Genomic DNA, 20,931 nt, shown 5'->3' with positions numbered 1-20,931 from the left:
TTATGAGGAATTATTGTGGCACCATTAGGTTCAGAAGTGCCAGTGAAGATTAAAGACATAATTTTAAAAGACCACATAGCCCATCTCTCTCATGGTTGTTCATTCTTTGTACTGGCCTCATCATACAAGGTAGAACGTAGGTTCTACTTTTCTAGATTCAAGTGGTAAATCTGCAATTTGGTGTTGTGTTTAGGGAACCTTTGGAAGAAAAGAAGCCTAAATAGTTTTGTGTCTTTGGTGAAGTGCTGCGTATGCAATTGTTAAAGTACTGGTCTCTTTTAAATCCCATAATAGAAAATAGATTTGGGCTATAAAACATCTTCTTGTAAAAAGACTGTTGAATTTGAAATTTTTTCTTCTACCTGCATGTAGAAAAATGCTTTAAGTCAGAACATGTTAGAGGATGACATGCTTTCTCCTTTTGATTGTTAACACTGATTTTCAAATCACTAGGACATGAAGAGAGGAAGAGCCCTTTGTCAGTATGCTGACCAAACAGCTCACCTGTTCTACGGTTAAAGGTTACCCATTCCTTAAAATGTAAAGATACAGAGAGAGAGAGAGAGAGAGATACAATGGAATATTACTCAACCATGAGAAAAGGAAATCCTGTTGTTTGCAATAATATGGATGGACCTTGAGGGCACTATGCTAAGTGAAGTCAGAGAAGGATAGAATCTGCATGGTGTCACTTATATGTGGAATCTAAAAAAAAGTCAGACTCTTGGAAACAGAGAATGCAAGAGTGGTTTCTGGAGGTGGTGGGTATGGGTGAAATAGGGAGAGGTTGCTAAGAGTACTAACTTTCAGTTATAAGTTGAATAAGGTTTGAGGAGCTAATGTGTAATGACTATGGTTGAAAACACTATTGTCTAAATGAAATTTGCTAAGAGAATAGAACTTAATGTTCTCATCAATATATACATGTGCATGCATGCTTAGTTGCTTAGTCTTGTCCTACTCTTTGTGACCCCATGGACTGTAGCCCGCCAGGCTCCTCTGTCCATGGAATTTTCTAGGCAAGAATACTAGTGTGGGTTGCCATTTCCTTCTCCAGAGGATCTTCCCGACCCAGGGATGGAACCTGCATCTCTTGCGTCTCCTGCATTGCAGGCACAGTCTTTACCTTCTGAACCACCAAGGAAGCCCATATTCCCCCAAAGCGGGTGTTTGCTGGAGTTGCTTTAGAGCATGCAAGGACAAATTTCCCTCACTCATTTTAAGGTCACCATGGCTCTTCTCTAGAAGGGGAAAGTTCACACTGCAAAGTCCTGACTTTGTATCTGAAGTAAGGGAATCCAACTGGACTCTTATTTCCTCCCTTTGGCCTCTTGGGGCTCTTGCTCTGGTTGATTTCAGGTACTGGGGATACAGTGATGATGAACAGGATGTGGTCCCCACCCTCAGGAAGTTCAGATAAGTCACAGAGAGGGATTCAAAAACCCTAATTGCAGCACAAAGGAACAATGTTTGGAAAGACCTGTGCAGAGGGGGTTATGGGAACCCCGAGGAGAGGCACACAACACAGACCTCTTAGAGCAAATACTCTCGAATTTTCCACCTCCCAGGGCACAACTGACAGCAACCTGAGGATATCTTGACTTTTATTTAAGGAAAATGTTTTAGTCTCCTGCTCTGTCAATTATGGAACTCAGCAATGGTGTAATTCACATTTAGCGTAAAATAAGAGATGCTAGTCATCTAAAATGCTAAATACTGCTTCCTTTTAAATTAGAAGGTTGTCAGGTCAACCAGAAGGTTAGCATTAAGTTGTTTTTCATTATTTGAATATTACTGAACATATTTTTATGCGGTAGAGTTGAAAAACAGGTTTAAATGTTAGTAGTATGAACTGTGTGGGCTTCCCAGGTGGCGTATTGGTAAAGAATCCAATCCACCTGCCAGTGCAGGAGACACAAGAGACGTGGGTTCGATCCCTGGGCCAGGAAGATCCCCCTGGAGAAGGAAATGGCAACCCATTGCAGTATTCTTGCCTGGAGAAGCCCATGGACAGAGGAACCTGGCAGGCTGCAGTCCTTAGGGTCGCCAGAGTTGGACGTGACTGAGCGCAGCATGAACTATGTACAGACTTTCGTGGCACGGTGAAGGGCGTAAAGTGCAACTCTGCTGACTTCTTTGGGGGTTATCAGTAGCCTGACAGAAGGACCCTTTCTCAAGATGCAGGCTCCTAGCATCTGGATGGGGATGTATATTACTTATTCAGTTTTAAGATCAATCCCAATTAGGATGCACCATGAGGTACAGGGTCTGTGCAGTGCGTAACTCCAGAGGGGCCTTTCTCTTAGGGTGTAATGTATAATGTGTGTCTTTCCCTATTCCCTAGGAAATGTCTGTTTAGTAATGAATGGTTTGATTTTATCATCTAGATAATACATGATTTTTACACTTCCTAAAAACACAGGCATTGTGTAAATAAATAACATATGGTGCTGATAACATTATAGACTTGTTTCTTCCTGCCAACAAAAAAGAATAATAGAATACCATATTACTAAGGTGATTTCAGTCTCAAGGAAAACCAACAAGGGTGTTTTAAAGCATTTGCTTAGAGTCTGATAGTATATTTAGGGCTGGATGGCTTGTGGGAGGTGGAAGGGGTGGGGGGATAAGGGAAGTTCCCACATAATGGATTTCACAGGACATAGTCTTCTTGGAGGTGCATGAAAGTGTTCTAGGCTAAGCAGGGAGCTTTGGGGAACTTACTTGGGAACAGCATATATTGGAATATGATGGTATGCACATTATAATAATTGTTTTTCAGTTGCGATCCCATGGATTGCAGCACACCAAGGTTCCCTGTCCTTCGCTATCCCCCGGAGTTTGCTTGAACTCATGTCCATTGAATCAGAGATGCCATCCAACCATCTCATTTATAATAATTTTTTAAAAATCAGTTCAAATTTTTTGGTTCAGTTGATATATAGTTATATTAAATATAATACACATGCATGCATGCTGAGTTGCTTCAGTTATGTCCAACTCTTTTGTGACCCTAAAAACTGTAGCTCACCAGGCTTCTCTGTCCATGGCATTCTCCAGGCAAGAATACTGGAGTGGGTTGCCACACTCTCCTTCAGGGGGTCTTCCTGACCCAGGGATCGAACCCACGTCTCTTATGTCTCCTGCATTGGCAGGCAGGTTCTTTACCACTGGCGTCACCTGGGAAATCCAGTATAATACATACAGCTCTGTGTAAGTCTAAGCAGTGCAGTATAGTGACTTGACTTACATATTCCCTCAGGTTAGGAGCTTTTGTTTTCTGCTTTATTAATTAACGCTTAGAAATTTCCCAGGCCAGTGGACACACCACTGCCTTTCCTGCCACCATGCTCAAAACTTGAAGCCAATCTTTTTGTCTTGTTCCATTTGTCTCTAGTCACCTATTGTCAAGTCTGTCCATTCTCTCTCTATAATCCATCACGCCGCTCTGTTCTTACTGCCTTGACTCCCAGTTCAGAGCCACAGAGGAGCTGCTTCTTCAATCACTGATTCCTTCATCTAGTATTTATTCAGTTTCACCTTTTTCCTGCAACCAGATCCTAGGGACACAAAGATGAATGGATTCCTTGCCCTCGGGGAGTCAGCATTGTGGGGACATAGGCTTAGGAACAGATCATTGCAGTACTGTATTCCTAAAACTGTTTTGAAAAATGTCACTGTGTTAGTTTAAGATTGTTCACCCTTCTTATTCCAACCTCTCTCCATATTACAAAATAAGTACTAGTTCTATTTTGCCTTTTTATGGTTCCTTTTACCCACATAAATAGTAAAAGCTTACATTTCTCTTTGAAATATGCCTTCTCTAATCTCAGCTTTGATGGCTAGAACTTTTATTGTCTTTTCATAGAGTTAACACATCTCTTTAAGAATAATTTTCTACTATTGGAGCAGTTCCATTATTTGTGATTAAAGATCTGCACCTTCAGATCTAGGCTTACAAATGTGTCTTTTTACTGAATTCAGATTGCATGGTCTGACTTTCCTGGTGATGAGCAGCCATCAATCCATCCTCCCCAACAAACAGAAGCAATTGCTTCTGTGGATCATCTTCCTAAATCTGTTTTGGAAAGGGAGTTTTCAAAAGTTCCTTGGTGGCTCAGATGGTTAAGAATCTGCCTGCAATGTGGGAGACCTGGGTTTGATCCCTGGGTTGGGAAGATCCCCTGGAGGAAGGCATGGCAACCCACTCCAGTATTCTTGCTGGAGAATCCCCATGGACATAGGAGCCTGGCAGGCTACAGCCCATGGGGTCCCAAAGAGTCGGCCATGATTGAGCGACTAAGTACACAGGAGAGGAGGACTATGAATGTATTATGGGCGGTCTTGATATATAAGCTGTTCTTATTTTTCTGTTTTATTTCTAGCTACAAGAAAACACATGAAACCCTGAGTCATGCGGGGCAGAAGGCAACTGCAGCTTTCAGCAACGTTGGGACGGCCATCAGCAAGAAGTTTGGAGACATGAGGTACCGTGGGAAAGAACCATGCGGAAGAGGCTAGGCCTTGGGCTTTCAGAGACAAGGAGGGGCATTATCCATGACTAGTCTTCCTAAGCATTCTTTTCTTTAATTGGATTAAAATTTTATGTGGCTGATAGTATTGGTGACTGAGATACATCTTTATATTGGGACATTTTCTACCTAAAGGTCGGCTTAGTGGACCTGATCCCAGGGATGCCCTTTCTACTATTTAGTAAAAATGGAAGACAGAGGGTACTGTTAATCACCAGTAATAAGGAGAGATTCCAAAAGAATGCAGCACACACTGAATTTGAATCACTGTAACTTGAACTAAGTTAAAATATGCTTTCAGTGAATATGCTCTGATAAACTATTCTTGGTTACATTTTTGTACACATACAGCTAGTATATATATTTTTCCTATGCTAAATATATAGATAGTTATTCTTTTATTCCAAAAAGAATAAATGGATATGTGCACCTGGTAATATTCTTTCTTTACTTTGGCGATATATTGTGAATATGTTAATAAATGTTTATTACATCTTCATTTTCAGTGGATGTATTATCTTCCAGTGCATAGCTGTACCAAAATTTTTAAAACAGTTCCTTTGCACATTTTGGTTATTTTCAGTATTTGTTATATAAAATTAGGGTGCATATCAAGATTTTGAACTGAGAACAATGTAGTATTAACCATTTTAATTTTTTATATTATATTCTAGAAAGTTACCTTACATACAGTTGCTGCTCTCATATTTTTTTGCTTATTTAAATACCTATCATAGTTTATTTTGAATTAGGCTGATATGCTTAGGAGATTTTTCTTTATAAATCAGTGTCATTTTTGTCTCTAAAAATCAAGTTCAATTTTTAAAAACTTCTCAAGTACATTTTATATTTCTTCTTTTTAAAAACTATGTGCATATTATTTTACTGGATTCTTAAATTATTGCTTTCTGTATTACCCTGCAGCTTTGATGCCTAGAGGCAAATATTTATATCTTTGTGTTTAAGTTATTTTTTGACTTCAAAAATTACTGGATTGTGCCCAACATTCATGCATCATCTTAAGAACTTGGCATTCATGAGGCTAGAATTAAGTAAGTACATATGCATGAATCTGAGTACATTGCTTTATCTTCATTTTTGCTAATAAAGCAATAACGAAAAGCAATTAAAATTCTTCAGAGGCAGCGTGTGATGAACTGGTAAGCATTTTGGATTATTAATTAACCCTAACTTTATTAGAATAAAATTTGCAGTCATTTCAATGGCAGGAAAGCATTTATCTAAACTAATTAAATAATTCCTTAAAACAGGAAAGACCTTATCACCAGTTATATCCAAGAAAATATATTTTGTCATGTTTATAGAATTTGTTTTCCACATACTTAGTTGAATCAATGATCACAGTGGCATAATACTGCCAACAGGAACAGTGTTTCTCCAACTGTAGGAGACTTTACAGACACCTCTGAAGCTTGTTAAATGCATATTCCTAGATTCCACCTCTCTCTCTTGAGATTGAACCTCAGTAGGTCTTGGATGGCATCTAGGAATCTGTTTGAAATAAGCTCCCAGGTGATCTGATTTCAACTGGTCAGGTGTTGAGGAAGCCAAGTGTAACTTAGCTTATCTGTACCTGGGTATTCTCAGTTATAAATGTAGATAAGAGTAACAATGTCATCAGGTTATTATGCCAGTAGCAGAAGACAGCATGCCATGTATTAAACATTCAATAAATGCTAGTTTTTACCTTTACTAAGGAACTATCTCAGTTACAAAGTGGCCCTTCAGGGCAGAAATTAGGAAGAGTCCCTGAACAGGAGTGCACTGTGTTTCATGAGCTATAAAGAATGAAGACTGTGTTTCACACATATAGCATGTTGACACACTCATGTTCCTGCATGGGCATAATATCAAGGTGTGTTGACTGCCTCTCCTGCCGCTTCAATGTGGCCTTGTTTTAGCATAACGGATAATCTGTTTCCCAGGAGTTCCAAACTTTTCATTAATTACTGCTCTGTGTAGAGGACACAACACTTCCATTATAAACTGTCTAAAAATATTGGGAAATGTAGTCTTTATTACTAGAGATTCAACTATGATCCTGTAATATTTTGTAGACCTATATTTTCCGATCTATATTTTTCTCAAGCTAAATATCTTACATCTATATATAAATGAGGATAAGTCCCTATGAAAACAAATTTTACAAAGGATTATTACCTTTGATTATACTAGAACAAATAATATACGTAAAAGTTGTATTTGAAAATTACTTAAGTTTAATACAGTAATGATTCTTAAATGAGAACAATTAGTGGGTTTTCAATTTGGGGTTCAAATTAATTTGCCAGTTTATAAAATGATAGTGGGGACATTTAAAAATTTTCTCTCAGGCATTTTACTTTGAACCCCTTTGCAGTTTGAAAGTATTAATATATTATTTTTTATTTTGTTGGTTACATCATAATATCTTTTTGTGAATTCTGGGAACACATTTCTGAATTTGTTCAAAAAAATTGCCAGAAAAATTTAGATACCTCAGGAGAAACACAGGACCTCTCAATTTTTCTTTAAAATCGCTATAAGTTAATACTCACAGATTTCCAAAACTTAGAATTTGGACCTTTTAATAACTGAGTGAAAAGCACTATGTTAAGATTTAATTTAGATGTTTTATAAAAATAAATAATATTTCCTGAACTGAGGTCCTCCTTTTATCCTGACGACCCCTAAGTGAAGGCCCCTCAGCCCAGTCACAGAATTCTGCCTCCTTCTCCATCTGCTGGATAACATGGCTAATAGCTACCTAACCAGATGGTTTTCTCTGAGGTTAACACGAAGTCACGTTTATGAAAGGACTCTGTGAAGACATGCAAGCTATTTGCATTTTTAAAATAATAATTATTTTTATAATAATAAAATCATTTTACTTATAAAATCATTTTTATAATAATAATGTTGCCATCTTCTTTGCACTTCTGGGTGAATTCGCTCAAACAGTGTGTAAGCTAGTGGAGAGGAAATCTTTGGACAAGGCATGTAATTTTAACAGAGAATCCAGCTATAGCCATGAGAAAAACAGTGAGAAGCACAGCATGTAAGAGTTGGTAAAGCAATTGTGAAGACATTAAAAAGCCAGTGCACTCAAAAAGAGTAAGGAATGGGGTCCCTTATCTTTTCCCTGGGGCTCTTGAAAGGGGACAGCGGGCAGTGTGGTCCTTTCTCTGCATCCTGATGCGCTAACCTTACTCCTGCTTTTCTTCCGGTGCTGCTATGGCTGCAGGTCTCATTCCATCGGGTAAGCGCTGCCCCTGGGGGGCCCAACTGGCTCCCTCCCTCGAAGCTCCCTTCCTCCCCAGAGCACCATGGTGGGCGTGCCTCGGCCCCAAAGCTCTTTTCCTGAGAGTGTTCATGACCCCAGAGTTACAGAGTATAGGGCACCTAATGTGTTTGCATCTATTTCAGCACTTGTTTATCTCATTTCTGAATCATTTATTAATGCATCACTTTCACTTGCTGAGTCATCCTCAGGGATCTCTTTCTGCATCATGCCCGTCTACGTGGCAGAGGTCCTTAGAAGAAAAGGAAAGTGAAAATTGTGCACTGCAGATGTATATGAAACTGGCAGAAAGTAAAGTCGAGAAACAGAATTATTTCCTCTAGACTGTCGTGTTTCTCTGAACTTCTTATAACTGTTATTTAGGCAGATGGTTCACCTTCAGCTTTCTGTACCCTCTGAAGTTGAAGTGGAGAGAACAAATGTTAACACGTGTGCAATTGTCAGCCCCAGGTCTCTGAATTAAGCCTCCTTTGGGGTGGGATCTTATTACATAAATTAAAAAAAAATTCTTTTCCTAAGAAAACTACCTATATATAAGAGATGAATGCTTGATAATGTTCATGAATTTCTTTTAGTAATTCTCTTTTTTAAATGTAATTTATGAAGAAATATTTTGCCTATGATTTCTAAATGGAGTGTCTGTAAATATCCACTGCATTTCTTTTTTTTTTTCCCCCATTTATTTTTATTAGTTGGAGGCTAATTACTTTACAATATTGTAGTGGTTTTTGTCATACATTGACATGAATCAGCCATGGATTTACATGTATTCCCCATCCCGATCCCCCCTCCCACCTCCCTTCCGCTTCATTTCTTTGTCCTTTTCTTTCTGAGTTCTAGTAAAATTCTAGTAAATTTACTAACCCTAACCTCAGTGGATATTGTTGGGGAAGGTGAGGGTGGATTTGATCCCTTACCTGTTAGCTTGGGAGAGGAGCAGGCAGGAACTGTGCGGGAAAGTGGATGAGGGAATGCTTGCCTAGGAAAATGAACCCCATTTTGCTTTCTCCCTCCACACACCCTGATTTCTAAGTGGACCTCACATAGAAATAACAGTCAGTCAGTCAGAGGGACAATGAATCAGTCACTGTAGGATTAAAAAGGTGAGAGAGCTGATGCTCTTAGAAGTCTCAGAAAAGTTGATCCTTATACCAGTTGTCCTAGGATGGAGGTGGAAACCCTTGCTCCCACGTTGGACTATGTGAAGTGTGTTTACTTGGCGTGTTTCCTTGATTGACTCATGTTAACTCTGCGTAGTCTGATGAGCTTCACGTGGGATGATGAGCTGTTAGCTGCCTGGCTCTGCCTGCTGGTCACTGCCCCTTGCCCCTGACTGTCTTCCTGAAACAGGAGGAGGGAGCTGGACCAGGGGTCATGTCCCCCGAGTCATGTACTCGGGCTGCTGGGCTGACTTGGGGGGAACCAGACACTCTCCTCAGATTTCCTGGCTTACAGGGAAAGTATTGGGTTGGCCAAAAATTTGTTTGGGATTTTCCATATGATCTTGCAGAAAACCTGAACGAACATTTTGGCTAACCCAATAAAATAATATGCAGCCACGGACCATCTGCTCTTCCTTTATTCCTTTGGAAATGATTGTGGCCCATCCTACCCAACAAAAACAAATATCATCTTGGTGGGGAGGGCAGGGAATACTTCAGATAGTTGAAATTGCTGTTTTAAAACTGTGAATGAGGAGTTTCTCATATACTTATATTGTACTATCTTCTTTTTTCTGTTTTTGTTTCCCCTTTAATCTGCTTTTGCCCTGAAGCTACTCGATTCGCCATTCCATAAGTATGCCTGCGATGAGGTAATGTGTGTAAATGAGTTTACATAATCTCAGTGCAGAATGTGCATGAAGTGTTACTTTTATTGTGGATTTTTTCCTTTTTTATATGAGGGGAAGCGCCATGACCTATTATATTCTCTTTTCTGATGGCCCTCAGGAAAAGAAGGCTGACAATGCAATAGAAGAACTGTAGTTGTGGAGGGCTCGGGCTATTGACTGGACACACTAGTTTAAATCCAGCAGTTCCTGATTTGTATGACCTAGGAAAACTTACCAAATCTACTTCAATCTCCATTCTCTTGCCCGTATACTAGGAGAAATGAGAATCTATCTACTTCAAATGGCTGTTGTGAGATGTATGTTCTGCATAAAGTACTCAGTACGGGGCCTGGAACATTCCAAGCACACCTGTAAAGGGGGAAATCATTTTATTGCCACAGCATTAAATGAAAAAAATAGGAGACAAAGAGGGCTACAGTTCTAGAAAGGATAACATTAGGATTAAAGGATATATTAAAGTAAAGAGTCTGTTGAACAATAAAAATGCCATTAAGCTTACTGGTCAGCTGGAAATTCTGGAGAAAGGTGTTCCTCTGGCTTCCAGTTGGTGTGATGCAGTGATACGATCAGATAAAATCAAAATGTTAGATTGGGAGTCAGAGGATGCAGGTTGGAGCCCAGTTCTGCTAGGAGTAAACTTGGCAGCTTTGGGAAGATCATTTTGGTGATAGCAGTTTCATCACGCTTAAAAATAAAGGGCTAGAACCAGACTTCGGGCTCCTCCAAAGGTGCTTCCAGGAACCCTCTGGCTGCTCCGGGGAGGAGCTCAGTGGGAGGACATCTAGCCCCTGGAGCTCTCCCTCACTTCATTCAGAACTGTGTCTCTTCTTTCCAGCTTTATATTACATATTGTGGTGTGATTACATTCTGGAGGGAGCTCAGTTACTCTAAATAGTTCGAGCACTTTGAAGCCAAATTCTTTCTAGGGTTATTTGCAGTTTCTCCCTGTTCTCCAAGCATGCACTCAAGTATAATCAGATTAGAGGAATGTCTATTTTATTATACCTGCTGATGTCTCTTCTACACTGGGAGCTATGTTGTGACTTTGCAAGTTGGACCAGAGCATTTGACTTCCCTAATGTGGGGAAAAATAGAGAGCATAGATGGCTTAGTTTATATTTGGATGACTTGCTCCCCTAGCGTAAGAACATTGACCAGTGCACCCTGCAACCCTGAGCTTCCTTACTTGTTAAATTTTGTCTGAGTGTCCAAAGAAGGCTTGAAAAAAACTAGTATGGCTTTCCTCTGGGAGCCAGAAATAATCAAATGACTTATGGGTCAAATGTGTTCCTTATGAGCTTGCCTGAAATTAACTTTTTTTAAAAAAAGGATTTTAGTCAACTAACGTACACTATGAACCATTAGGATGAACTAAGTGTCTGCCCACTGTGGTCCTATACAACTGATGGGTAACAGGTAGTCATGTGACCAGCTTGGCCAAATAAAATGTGCATTGGAAGTAAGGTGCTAATAAAATACTTCTGAATCATTCTCATGAAGTTTCACTAATGTTTCATCATGAGACAGGTACTGTGGAGGATTGCTCATAGGAATTTGACTCATATTTGAGTCATATATAAGATGTGTTTGGCCCCTCGGGGCTCAACATTGTTAATTCATGCAACCTGGATGCAAATGCATTTCTGAGCATCCAAAGTATCAGCCCTGACAGACAAACTCTAACAAATTCATTCAAAAACATATTCTGTACGTTAGTTTTCTCTTGATAGTATTAGAGCCATGCTATAGCCCACACCACACAATGAAGCCCATGTTTGATAACCATTCTCCCTTACAAAGTTTCCTTAGGTCATTTCTCTTAGTTTATTTCTTCTGCACTCAAGAGAGACTAGAAAGTGGCTTATCAAATATAGTAACATTCAGTTGAATTATTTGACCTGAAAATGATGACAGTTCCAGTTGCCTTAGTTGGACTCAGTTGATATCATTGAACTTGGTTGATATCACTTTTAAGGGTAATGCTGTCATTAACCCATAATTTCATGTAGACAAATACAGTATAGGAAACCAAAAAGCACCAAATGAAAAATCTAAATCTTAGAAGTATAACATGGTATGTAGATTATTTAACACAATGACTGAGTCACAAATAAAATGTCAATAGATTGCAAGGTTCTGTCTAGTAAGAACAAATTAAGTATCTTCTTTGAAAGGAAATTTAACACATGCAAATAGCACCGTTTTGATCAAGCATTAGACAAGTAATGAGTATATTTCAACCTAAAATAAAGAAGGCATTGACTTTTAGAAACACTGCTTCCTGGACACTGACAAAATACTTAGTTTTAAAACTTAAAAACTTTAAAGTTTGAAAACATATGAACCTTTTTTCCCCTGTAGCTATTTCTGTCTTGTCTCACATTCACTAAAAATAAATGACTTTTAAAATTCCATGTGGGAAAACTTGAACATGACATTCTTCAGATAGACTTTCCAGTGGTTATAAAATAACTGGGTTTGGAAAAGGCGTATTGTGATAGAAATAATTAATTAGTAAATGAAAAATTAAGCTATCACTTCTTTGACTCACTAGAAATGATTTATGGTTCAACATGGAATTATGCCAGTTGTATTCTTGTCCAATGCTATATTATTTATTCTATAGCTGAGCATCTGACAATTTTACTTAGAAAAATCCCATGGTAGGTTATGGTTTCTGGATCTAACCTAGCAGAAGTGAAATATCTTTTAAAACATGGTTGGTGTAGGTGCCCAACCAACAACTAGCTCTGGTGCAGAGGTGATGTTTGCAAACAAGAGTAGAAACCAGATAGCACAGTTGCTAAGACAGCTAGGTCTGTGGAGCTGACCTCTCTTTTTTTATTTTAGGAATTCTCCTACTTTCAAATCATTTGAGGAGAGGGTTGAGACAACTGTCACAAGCCTTAAGGTACAGATGAAGTAAATTTTGTGTCATGGGGTTCATGAATCAGGAAAGCTTAGTTCCTTGATTCTAAAGGCGGGGCCATCAGCATTTGGTGCAGCCAAGAAGGCAGCCTTGCACCAAGTCACTTTCCTTCACATATAAATCTACAAATAAAAACAGTATTGAATATTGTTACTATATATGTACAAAGTTGTTCATATAAACCATTCAGGAGTGAATTGTGCATTCAAGTGAATTGGGGTTTGTATTGATCTCTTTGCTGGTTAAAACTCTTAATGCTATTACTCAAGAAGCAGATATGTGATAGATGAATGTGGATAGGACAAAGCATATATGAACTCTGAATTTAGAATGTAAGGGAAATTTCAGTAACAGCTCAGAGCTCCTCTGATTTGGTGCATCAGTAGAAATAAACCATGGATCAGTGGAAATAAACTTGGCTCCATGGGTTTTCCTGCCATCCACCACCCCTCAACTATTTAGATTTGTCTACTCCATTCACATATTGAGCACAGAACAGCATGAAGGCAAAATGAAGCTGAGTCATAAAATGTATTATTTTGTAATGGTGCATTTGTTCCCTGGATATACACTGAAAAGATGCCTGTTGTACCAGTTCAGTTCAGTCACTCACTCCTGTCCGACTCTTTGCGACCTCATGAACCACAGTTCACCAGGCCTCCCTGTCCATCACCAACTCCTGAAGTCCACCCAAACCCATGTCCATTGAGTCAGTGATGCCATCCAACCATCTCAGCCTCTGTCATCCCCTTCTCTTCCCACCCTCAATCTTTCCCAGCATCAGGGTCTTTTCAAATGAGTCAGCTCTTCGCATCAGGTGGCCAAAGTACTGGAGTTTCAGCTTCAATATCAGTCCTTCCAATGAACACCCAGGACAGATCTCCTTTAGGATGGACTGGTTGGACCTCCTTGCAGTCCAAGCACTCTCAAGAGTCTTCTCCAATACCACAATTCAAAAGTATCAATTCTGCAGCACTCAGCTTTCTTTATAGTCCAACTCTCACATCCATACATGATCACTGGAAAAACCATAGCCTTGACTAGACAGACCTTTGTTGGCAAAGTAGTGTCTCTGCTTTTTAATATGCTGTCTAGGTTGGTCATAACTTTCCTTCCAGGGAGTAAGTGTCTTTTAATTTCATAGCTGCAATCACCATCTGCAGTGATTTTGGAGCCCAGAAAAATAAAGTCAGCCACTGTTTCCACTGTCTCCCCATCTATTTGCCATGAGGTGATGGGACCGGATGCCATGATCTTAGTTTTCTGAATGTTGAGGTTTAAGCCAACTTTTTCACTCTCCTCTTTCACTTTCATCAAGAGGTTCTTTAATTCTTCTTCACTCTCTGCCATAAGGGTGGTGTCATCTGCATATCTAAAGTTATTGGTATTTCTCCCGGCAATCTTGATTCCAGCTTGTGCTTCTTCCAGCCCAGCATTTCTCATGATGTACTCTGCATATAAGTTAAATAAGCAGGGTTGACAATATACAACCTTGATGTACTCCTTTTCCTATTTGGAGCCAGTCGGTTGTTCCATGTCCAGTTCTAACTGTTGCATCCTGACCTGCATATAGGTTTCTCAAGAGGCAGGTCAGGTGGTCTGGCATTCCCATCTCTTTCAGAATTTTCCACAGTTTGTTGTGATCCACACAGTCGAAGGCTTTGGCATAGTCAATAAAGCAGAAATAGATGTTTTTCTGGAACTCTCTTGCTTTTTTGATGATCCAACGGATGTTGGCAATTTGATCTCTGGTTCCTCTGCCTTTTTCTAAAACCAGCTTGAACATCTGGAAGTTCACGGTTCACATATTACTGAAGCCTGGCTTGGAGAATTTTAAGCATTACTTTTATTAGCGTGTGAGATGAGTGCAATTGTGCGGTAGTTTGAGCATTCTTTGGCATTGCCTTTCTTTGGGATTGGAATGAAAACTGACCTTCTCCAGTCCTGTGGCCACTGCTGAGTTTTCCAAATTTGCTGGCATATTGAGTGCAGCACTTTCACAGCATTATCTTTTAGGATTTGAAATAGCTCAACTGGAATCCCATCACCTCCCCTAGCTTTGTTCATAGAGATGCTTCCTAAGGCCCACTTGACTTTACATTCCAGGATGTCTTGTTCTATTTGAGTGATCACACCATCATGATTATCTGGTCCATGAAGATCTTTTTTGTACAGTTCTTCTGTGTATTCTTGCCACCTCTTTTTAATATCTTCTGCTTCTGTTAGGTCCATACCATTTCTGTCCTTTATTGAGCCCATCTTTGCATGAAATGTTCCCTTGGTATCTCTAATTTTCTTGAAGAGATCTCTTGTCTTTCCCATTCTATTGTTTTCCTCTATTTCTTTGCATTGATTGCTGAGGAAGGCTTTCTTATCTCTCCTTGCTATTCTTTGGAACTCTGCATTCAAATGGGTATATATTTCCTTTTCTCCTTTGCTTTTCACTTCCCTTCTTTTCACAGCTATTTATAAGACCTCCTCAGACAACCATTTTGCTTTTTTGCATTTCTTTTTCTTGGGATGGTCTTGATTACTGTCTCCTGTACAATGTCATGAACCTCTGTCCATAGTTCATCAGGCACTCTATCAGATCTAGTACCTTAAATCTATTTCTCACTTCCACTGTGCTAAAAAAAAATTGATTGAATTTCATGCTTGAGCATAGATAAATTAATGTACTGAAGATAAAAGAGCAAACATAAAAGCAATCTAATCTTAAATGTATAGAACATTTAAAACAGGAAAAAATCACTAATACTACTAAGATTTTTTAAAATGTGTTACCTAAACATAACTACATCTTGATATTATCACTATTTTGTATACAATCCATTTCTGTATTTCCCTATTACTGGGAAAATTAAGAACATGCGTGACCTTTAACTAGCTCAAAAGCAGATATAGGCATGTGCTGACTACCCAGCTGCTTCTGAATCATGCAGCCCGCACATGTGCGGCCAGGTGATATGAGATTGGAAGTAATTCCTTCCTGGAGGTCCTACATTCTCTTATCGATTTTGAGCTGGAGGGTCTTTCCCTTTAGAGGAGGGTTTTTACATGGTCTTCTCTTTTCCAGGCCTGTGATTAGGTGTTTAAGGCCCAAGAATGAAATTATTACACAGCATTTACCATGCTTTCACTGACTTCACTTACGAGCAGTTTCTAGTTGTTTAGTTCTACTGCTCTGCTTGTCAACGTTATCATTTATTGAGCGTTTAGGAACCAGGAGGAGCCATTATATTGCCCCTATTTGTAGAGAAAACTTTTGATAGGGAGGGACATGCAGTGTCACAGACATTTCTCTTGCCAAAATATCTAGTTTCAAAAGAGAAAATTTAAAAAAAACCCTAGGGGTTAATTTCTCAACATTTGGTTCTCAGCCTTAGACAGTCCAAGAAGGATGGATTCTGTTGTTAGCTAAATTCTGACACCGGGAAAGTTGTACTTTTTTAGGTTTCCTTTAGAAGAAGGAGATATGAAGAAGCAAAAGAAGAATAAAGAACAACCTATTTACTTTTGCTTTTAGGAAAATCTGGTAAGCTTACAGGACACATATGATTCAAGTGTTTGATCCACACTGTCAGCCTCTCACTTTTCTCACCTCATCTGGATGGAAAGTATAGAGCGTGCCTCCTCCCTCAGACATGTATAAAACTAACTCACCCAACTGGATGCTAGCCTGTGTCAAGACCACCTGAAAACAGGTCCTATATCTGCATGACTGCCCATAGATTTTACAAGACTCACAGCCCACCCATCTCCTGGCTCATGGTCAATGCTTAGTTTCCCTTTTTCCTGCCCACACAGACAGTGGAGAATAGCTGATTATCATTCTTGGTGTCAAACCACCAATTACAAATTCCTCATTCCTTTTTATCTCCAGACTAAACAGTAGATGTTTAACCTTTCTTACATTGTTTATTTTCTGTGTAGTTTACTGTTGTGTTCTGAACCTTCTCCAAAGCTTCTATAACTTTCTTCAATTATGAACCCTGAGGCTGTTTCCTGCTGAAGGAATGACTCATGAATCACTAATGATGAGTGAAATAACCTGCAGGTTGCTATGCTGTATTTGTACTGACACATAGTGCTTCAAGCTTGATTTTTCAAACACCACTTAAAGGGAATCATGTTCATATTTGAGTTCTATTAGAAATAATGTTCTGCTGTGAAGTGAGGTCCATTCCTATCATCGTCTCACACAATCTGTCACACCATCTGGCATTTGTACCCAATGGATCATTCAGTGGATCATTCTTATTTTATACCCAATTGTAGATAGTTTGATTTTCCAGAAAAACTTGCCAATTCATCAAAATCCTATAAAGGTAGTCCTTTCCACCTACATCCTTGTAATACACATCAGTGTATTACTTGAAATCTTGGCTGGTGTCACCTGTACACTCAATAAGCACAATTTCTATTTCATCTAAAGCAAGCAAACAGAAAGCAGACCTAGAATCAGCTCCTATGAAACCATATTTGGAATGTTCTACCATGTTCTAGTGAATCATGAGCAATGACATCCTTTCCAACTGTTCTATTGTTCCATGTCAAGCAGAACATATTTTCAGTGCACCTACTTTTTGATAAGCACATTGTATAGCATAAATTAAAACCTCAAAAAAGGTAAGACATATTACACTTATTGGTTCTTTGTGTCCTTTTCAACTAGACATTTTATTATGAGAGATCAGGAAACCCAATTCAGTAATTCAAAGAATTTTTTTTTTTTTTTGCTAAGAGCAGTTATAATTTGGGGGACATAGTGACAAATTCTTGGATGAAAAATCATTTTGAAGGGAAGAGTTCAGGAGAAGCTTATTGTTCACATCTCCGCGTAAGCACATGTGTACGTGCTGCATCACTTCAGTTGAGTCCAACTCTTTGTGGCCCTATGGACGTGGAGCCCACCAGCTTCCTCTGTCCATGGGATTCTCCAGGCAAGAATACTGGAGTAGGTTGCCATGCCATTCTCCAGGGGATCTTCCCAACCCAGGGATTGAACCCAAGTCTTTCAAGTCTCCTGCATTGGCAGGGGAGTTCTTTACCACTAGCGCCATCTGGGAAGCCCACATCCTTGGCTTTAGGCAGTACTTTAGTATTGTAGTGTGTGGTCATTAAACTCACATGGTTAGGAAACCCCTTTAGTCCACTCCTTTCTTTGCTAAATTGCTTTATTTCAAAGTGGTTTCTTCCTTCTTTACTTTTCTTTTTTGATTTGAGAAATTGAAAACTAGAAGAGAAGAATAAACCAAAGCCCAGAAGAAAACATCAGTAGTTGGTATTCACCTGACTCAATACTCTGTGTGACAGACTGCGACTAAAGAGGAAGATGGAAACTATTAATAGAGTCGATTACATTGAATTAGACTTGTCTCTCAGAAGAAATAAGCACAGTGAGAAATTAGGTAGTTGAAGCCAATCCCCTGCCTCTTCCCAGTGTTAAGGTAACAGGGTAGAGGAGGAATCATTGCTCTTTGCCTGAGGTCTGCAAACTGACATGGATGGACTGAATCCAGCTGGTCCCCTATTTTTGAGTGATCTGTACACTAAGAAATGATTTTTACTTTTTTCTTAATGGTAATTATTCTTCAAAGGAAGAATAATATTTTGTGATTTGAATATTAAATTACATGAAATTCACATTTCAGTGTCCATACATACAGCTTTTATGGAACTCAGCCATGCTTATTCACTTATATATTATCTTGGCTGCTTTCTACCATGGCTGATTTGAGTATTTGTGACAGAGATTATGTGGTTCTCAAGTCTAAAATATTTATAATCTGTCACTTTCCAGAATGAGTTTTCCAATCCTAAGCAGAGTGGAAAAACTCAACTTAGTAACTGAATTTACAGAGGCAGAGGGATTTTAGTGACAGTGGGAGAAAAGTGTGTGTGTGATTTGCAAGAACTGAACTGCTTTCAAAACCTGGTTAAAGTTTTAAAACGGCAGGTCAAGCAATCAGCAGGTACATTCCTCAGTGTAGTCTATGTCTTTGTGAGTGATCATAATAAGTGACAGTGAGGTGTAGATAGAGTTTTGGTTATAGCCACATTATCTATTCTGTACCTTTCTTTTCCTCAAAGTGTTTTTCTATATTGTTACTGGTTAAAAGAGGGCCAATGTGACCATTAGTAAGACTTGCATTAAGCCCTTGGGGCCATTAAATATTCTTTTGAAAGACCTTTTGCTAAGAAATTTTTCAAAGTACTTAACCATATTCCTTAATTATAAATTGATTTCTTCCTGACTATATTCTTATTAGCCAATAACAAGTATACAAAAAGAGAGCATCTGAAAGCACCATAACTTCGCATTTTAAGGTATATTCCTCCTATAAAGACCACTGCCTGGGAAGATGTGAGGTCACCAGCGCTTAAGCCGTGATTCATCTCCAGCTCTCAAAGTAGAGACCAGAGATCATGTTCTCTCGATCCACTCTGCTTTCCAAGAGACATTTATCAGAACTTCAGATTGCCTTGCTAAGATCTCAAAATGAAAAGCTGGCGTCACTTAAAGGAGTTCCCACATTTGTAAAATTGGGGGGATTTATCTCACACTCAATTCCGTTTGGATTAAATTGGTTCTCTGGGTGACTGAGGAGACGGTGCAAATCCACAGATCTGGACATGCCCCTGAAGGGACTGAGAATTTCAGATGTAGAAGGGACAAAGAGAGTATTTCTAAAGTTAGACAAAGAGAGTGCTGCACAAATTCAAGTTTTGCGTCCAGTCCCCAAACCCAAATATGAACGACACGCTAGCCCTCTGTGAAAGGAAACTTACTTCTCTGCATCCTTTGCATCCCCTTTGCATGCCCGCTCGAGAAAACAAGTATTTCTGAACTTCAGAGTAATCCATCTTATTTTTAAAAATTACGAAAATGACAAGCTAACTGCACGTGTTCCTCTCTGCCCGTTTCAGACGAAAGTAGGCGGGGCGAACCACGGCGGCGGCAGCTTCGAGGAGGTGCTGAGCTCCACGGCCCACGCCAGCGCGCAGAGCTCGGCCGGCGGCCCCCGGCTGGCCGAGGGGGAGGAGCTGCAGTGCTAGGGCCCCGCCCCGCCCCGCCCGCGCGCCTCCGGAGGGAAGACCACGGTCCCGCGGGGAAGACGCAGGCCTTGACCTTGGCCTTGACCTTGTTCTTCAAATGGCGTCGCCTCACAGTTTAATTATATGATTTACATTTGAATTCGCTACCATTTTAGAGTTCCTAGATTGTCATCTTTTAAAATGTCGATTTCAGCAGGTACACAATTGGTCATGACCCTTGTTTTTGTGTAATTCAACATGTTTTCCAAACCTGTGGCTGTTAATTATTTGCTTTGATTTTTGCTTGGACTCCTGTAGGAAGTGCATGTCTTTGAAGGCTAAGTGCCCCCTTTCAGTTCTGTCCGCTGGATGGCTCTCTTTCTGACTGGCTCCCGCAGGGAATGAGATGACACTGCAAATATCCTCAAACCGCTTGTGAGCTCCCTCACCTACTTCAATTAATTCCGTATGCTTATTTGAGCAATTAAAATAATTGATTTTAATGATAACTTTGAATCCTTAATTTCTTTACGTTTCAGTGCTGTTGATGACCTTGATAGGTGGTAGTGTAATTCTGCAGATGCTTTTTTAAAATCAACTTCTACTGCTAATCTGGAGAATATAAGAGAGGATATGTAGGTAATTATAACCTCTGCTACCTTAGGATGCTAAAACAATCTCCAATTCTGAAATTCTCTCTAATCTACCTAGAATAGTGTTTAACTCAGGTAACTACTGAGTTAAGTAGGCAAGAAATAGATGCAAAAGGAATTGCTAGAAAATGGTAGAAGCAGAGTTCTGTCACCCTTTCTAGTTTGCAAACTGCTCACATAAATAAAAAAAAGCATCATATTAGTACAATCAGATTTCCACAGTAATGTTTACCTTCCACATCACAAACTTCTCTTTTCTTCTCAATGGGAACATACATTTGTTATTAGGTAGCAGGTAGCATTTATTATTAGTAGTGTCAGGGAAGTGTGTGATTTCCTCGGTTCTGTCTCGTTGCAGCAAAAATTTCAAATGGTGGGCCAGTGTTACAGCTCTGTTACAGGTAAGTTTTATTTGGCAAGCAAAGAAGAGTACACCCTCGAGGCCTGAGGGTGGGCTGACCCAAAAGGAGAGGCCTCAATCTGTCTTGGCTTCCTCCTTTTATTCATTTATCTGAACCTGCCCTATGCAAATTGGGCTAGCCAAGAATGGCATGTTTGTTTCACCTGAAGTTCTCACTCCAGTCCATGGATTTTCTTCTGTTCCATTCTTGTGGGCTTTTCTCTTT

General features: G+C 39.5%; 1 protein-coding gene across 4 annotated transcripts in view; it reads left to right on the top strand.

Annotated features, from left to right (window-relative positions):
• The window catches only part of TPD52L1 (TPD52 like 1), a 90,911-nt gene extending 70,750 nt beyond the window's left edge, over positions 1-20,161 (top strand). Inside the window, exons 4-8 of one of the 4 annotated variants that reach the window (XM_043439649.1) lie at positions 4,386-4,487; positions 7,777-7,791; positions 9,608-9,646; positions 12,536-12,596; positions 19,545-20,161. In XM_043439649.1, coding sequence (XP_043295584.1) covers positions 4,386-4,487; positions 7,777-7,791; positions 9,608-9,646; positions 12,536-12,596; positions 19,545-19,673 — 346 coding nt within the window. In that variant the 3' untranslated portion in view covers positions 19,674-20,161. The remainder of the gene's footprint in view (positions 1-4,385; positions 4,488-7,776; positions 7,792-9,607; positions 9,647-12,535; positions 12,597-19,544) is intronic. The other 3 variants (XM_043439650.1, XM_043439651.1, XM_043439653.1) reach the window with 3 other exon arrangements.
• The last annotated feature ends 770 nt before the right edge of the window (positions 20,162-20,931 follow it).

Source organism: Cervus canadensis, chromosome 20, assembly GCF_019320065.1.
Source record: "Cervus canadensis isolate Bull #8, Minnesota chromosome 20, ASM1932006v1, whole genome shotgun sequence".
NCBI classification, from domain to species: Eukaryota; Metazoa; Chordata; class Mammalia; order Artiodactyla; family Cervidae; genus Cervus; species Cervus canadensis.
Note: the sequence above shows the minus strand (reverse complement) of the source record. Positions and strands in the feature narration are given on the sequence as shown.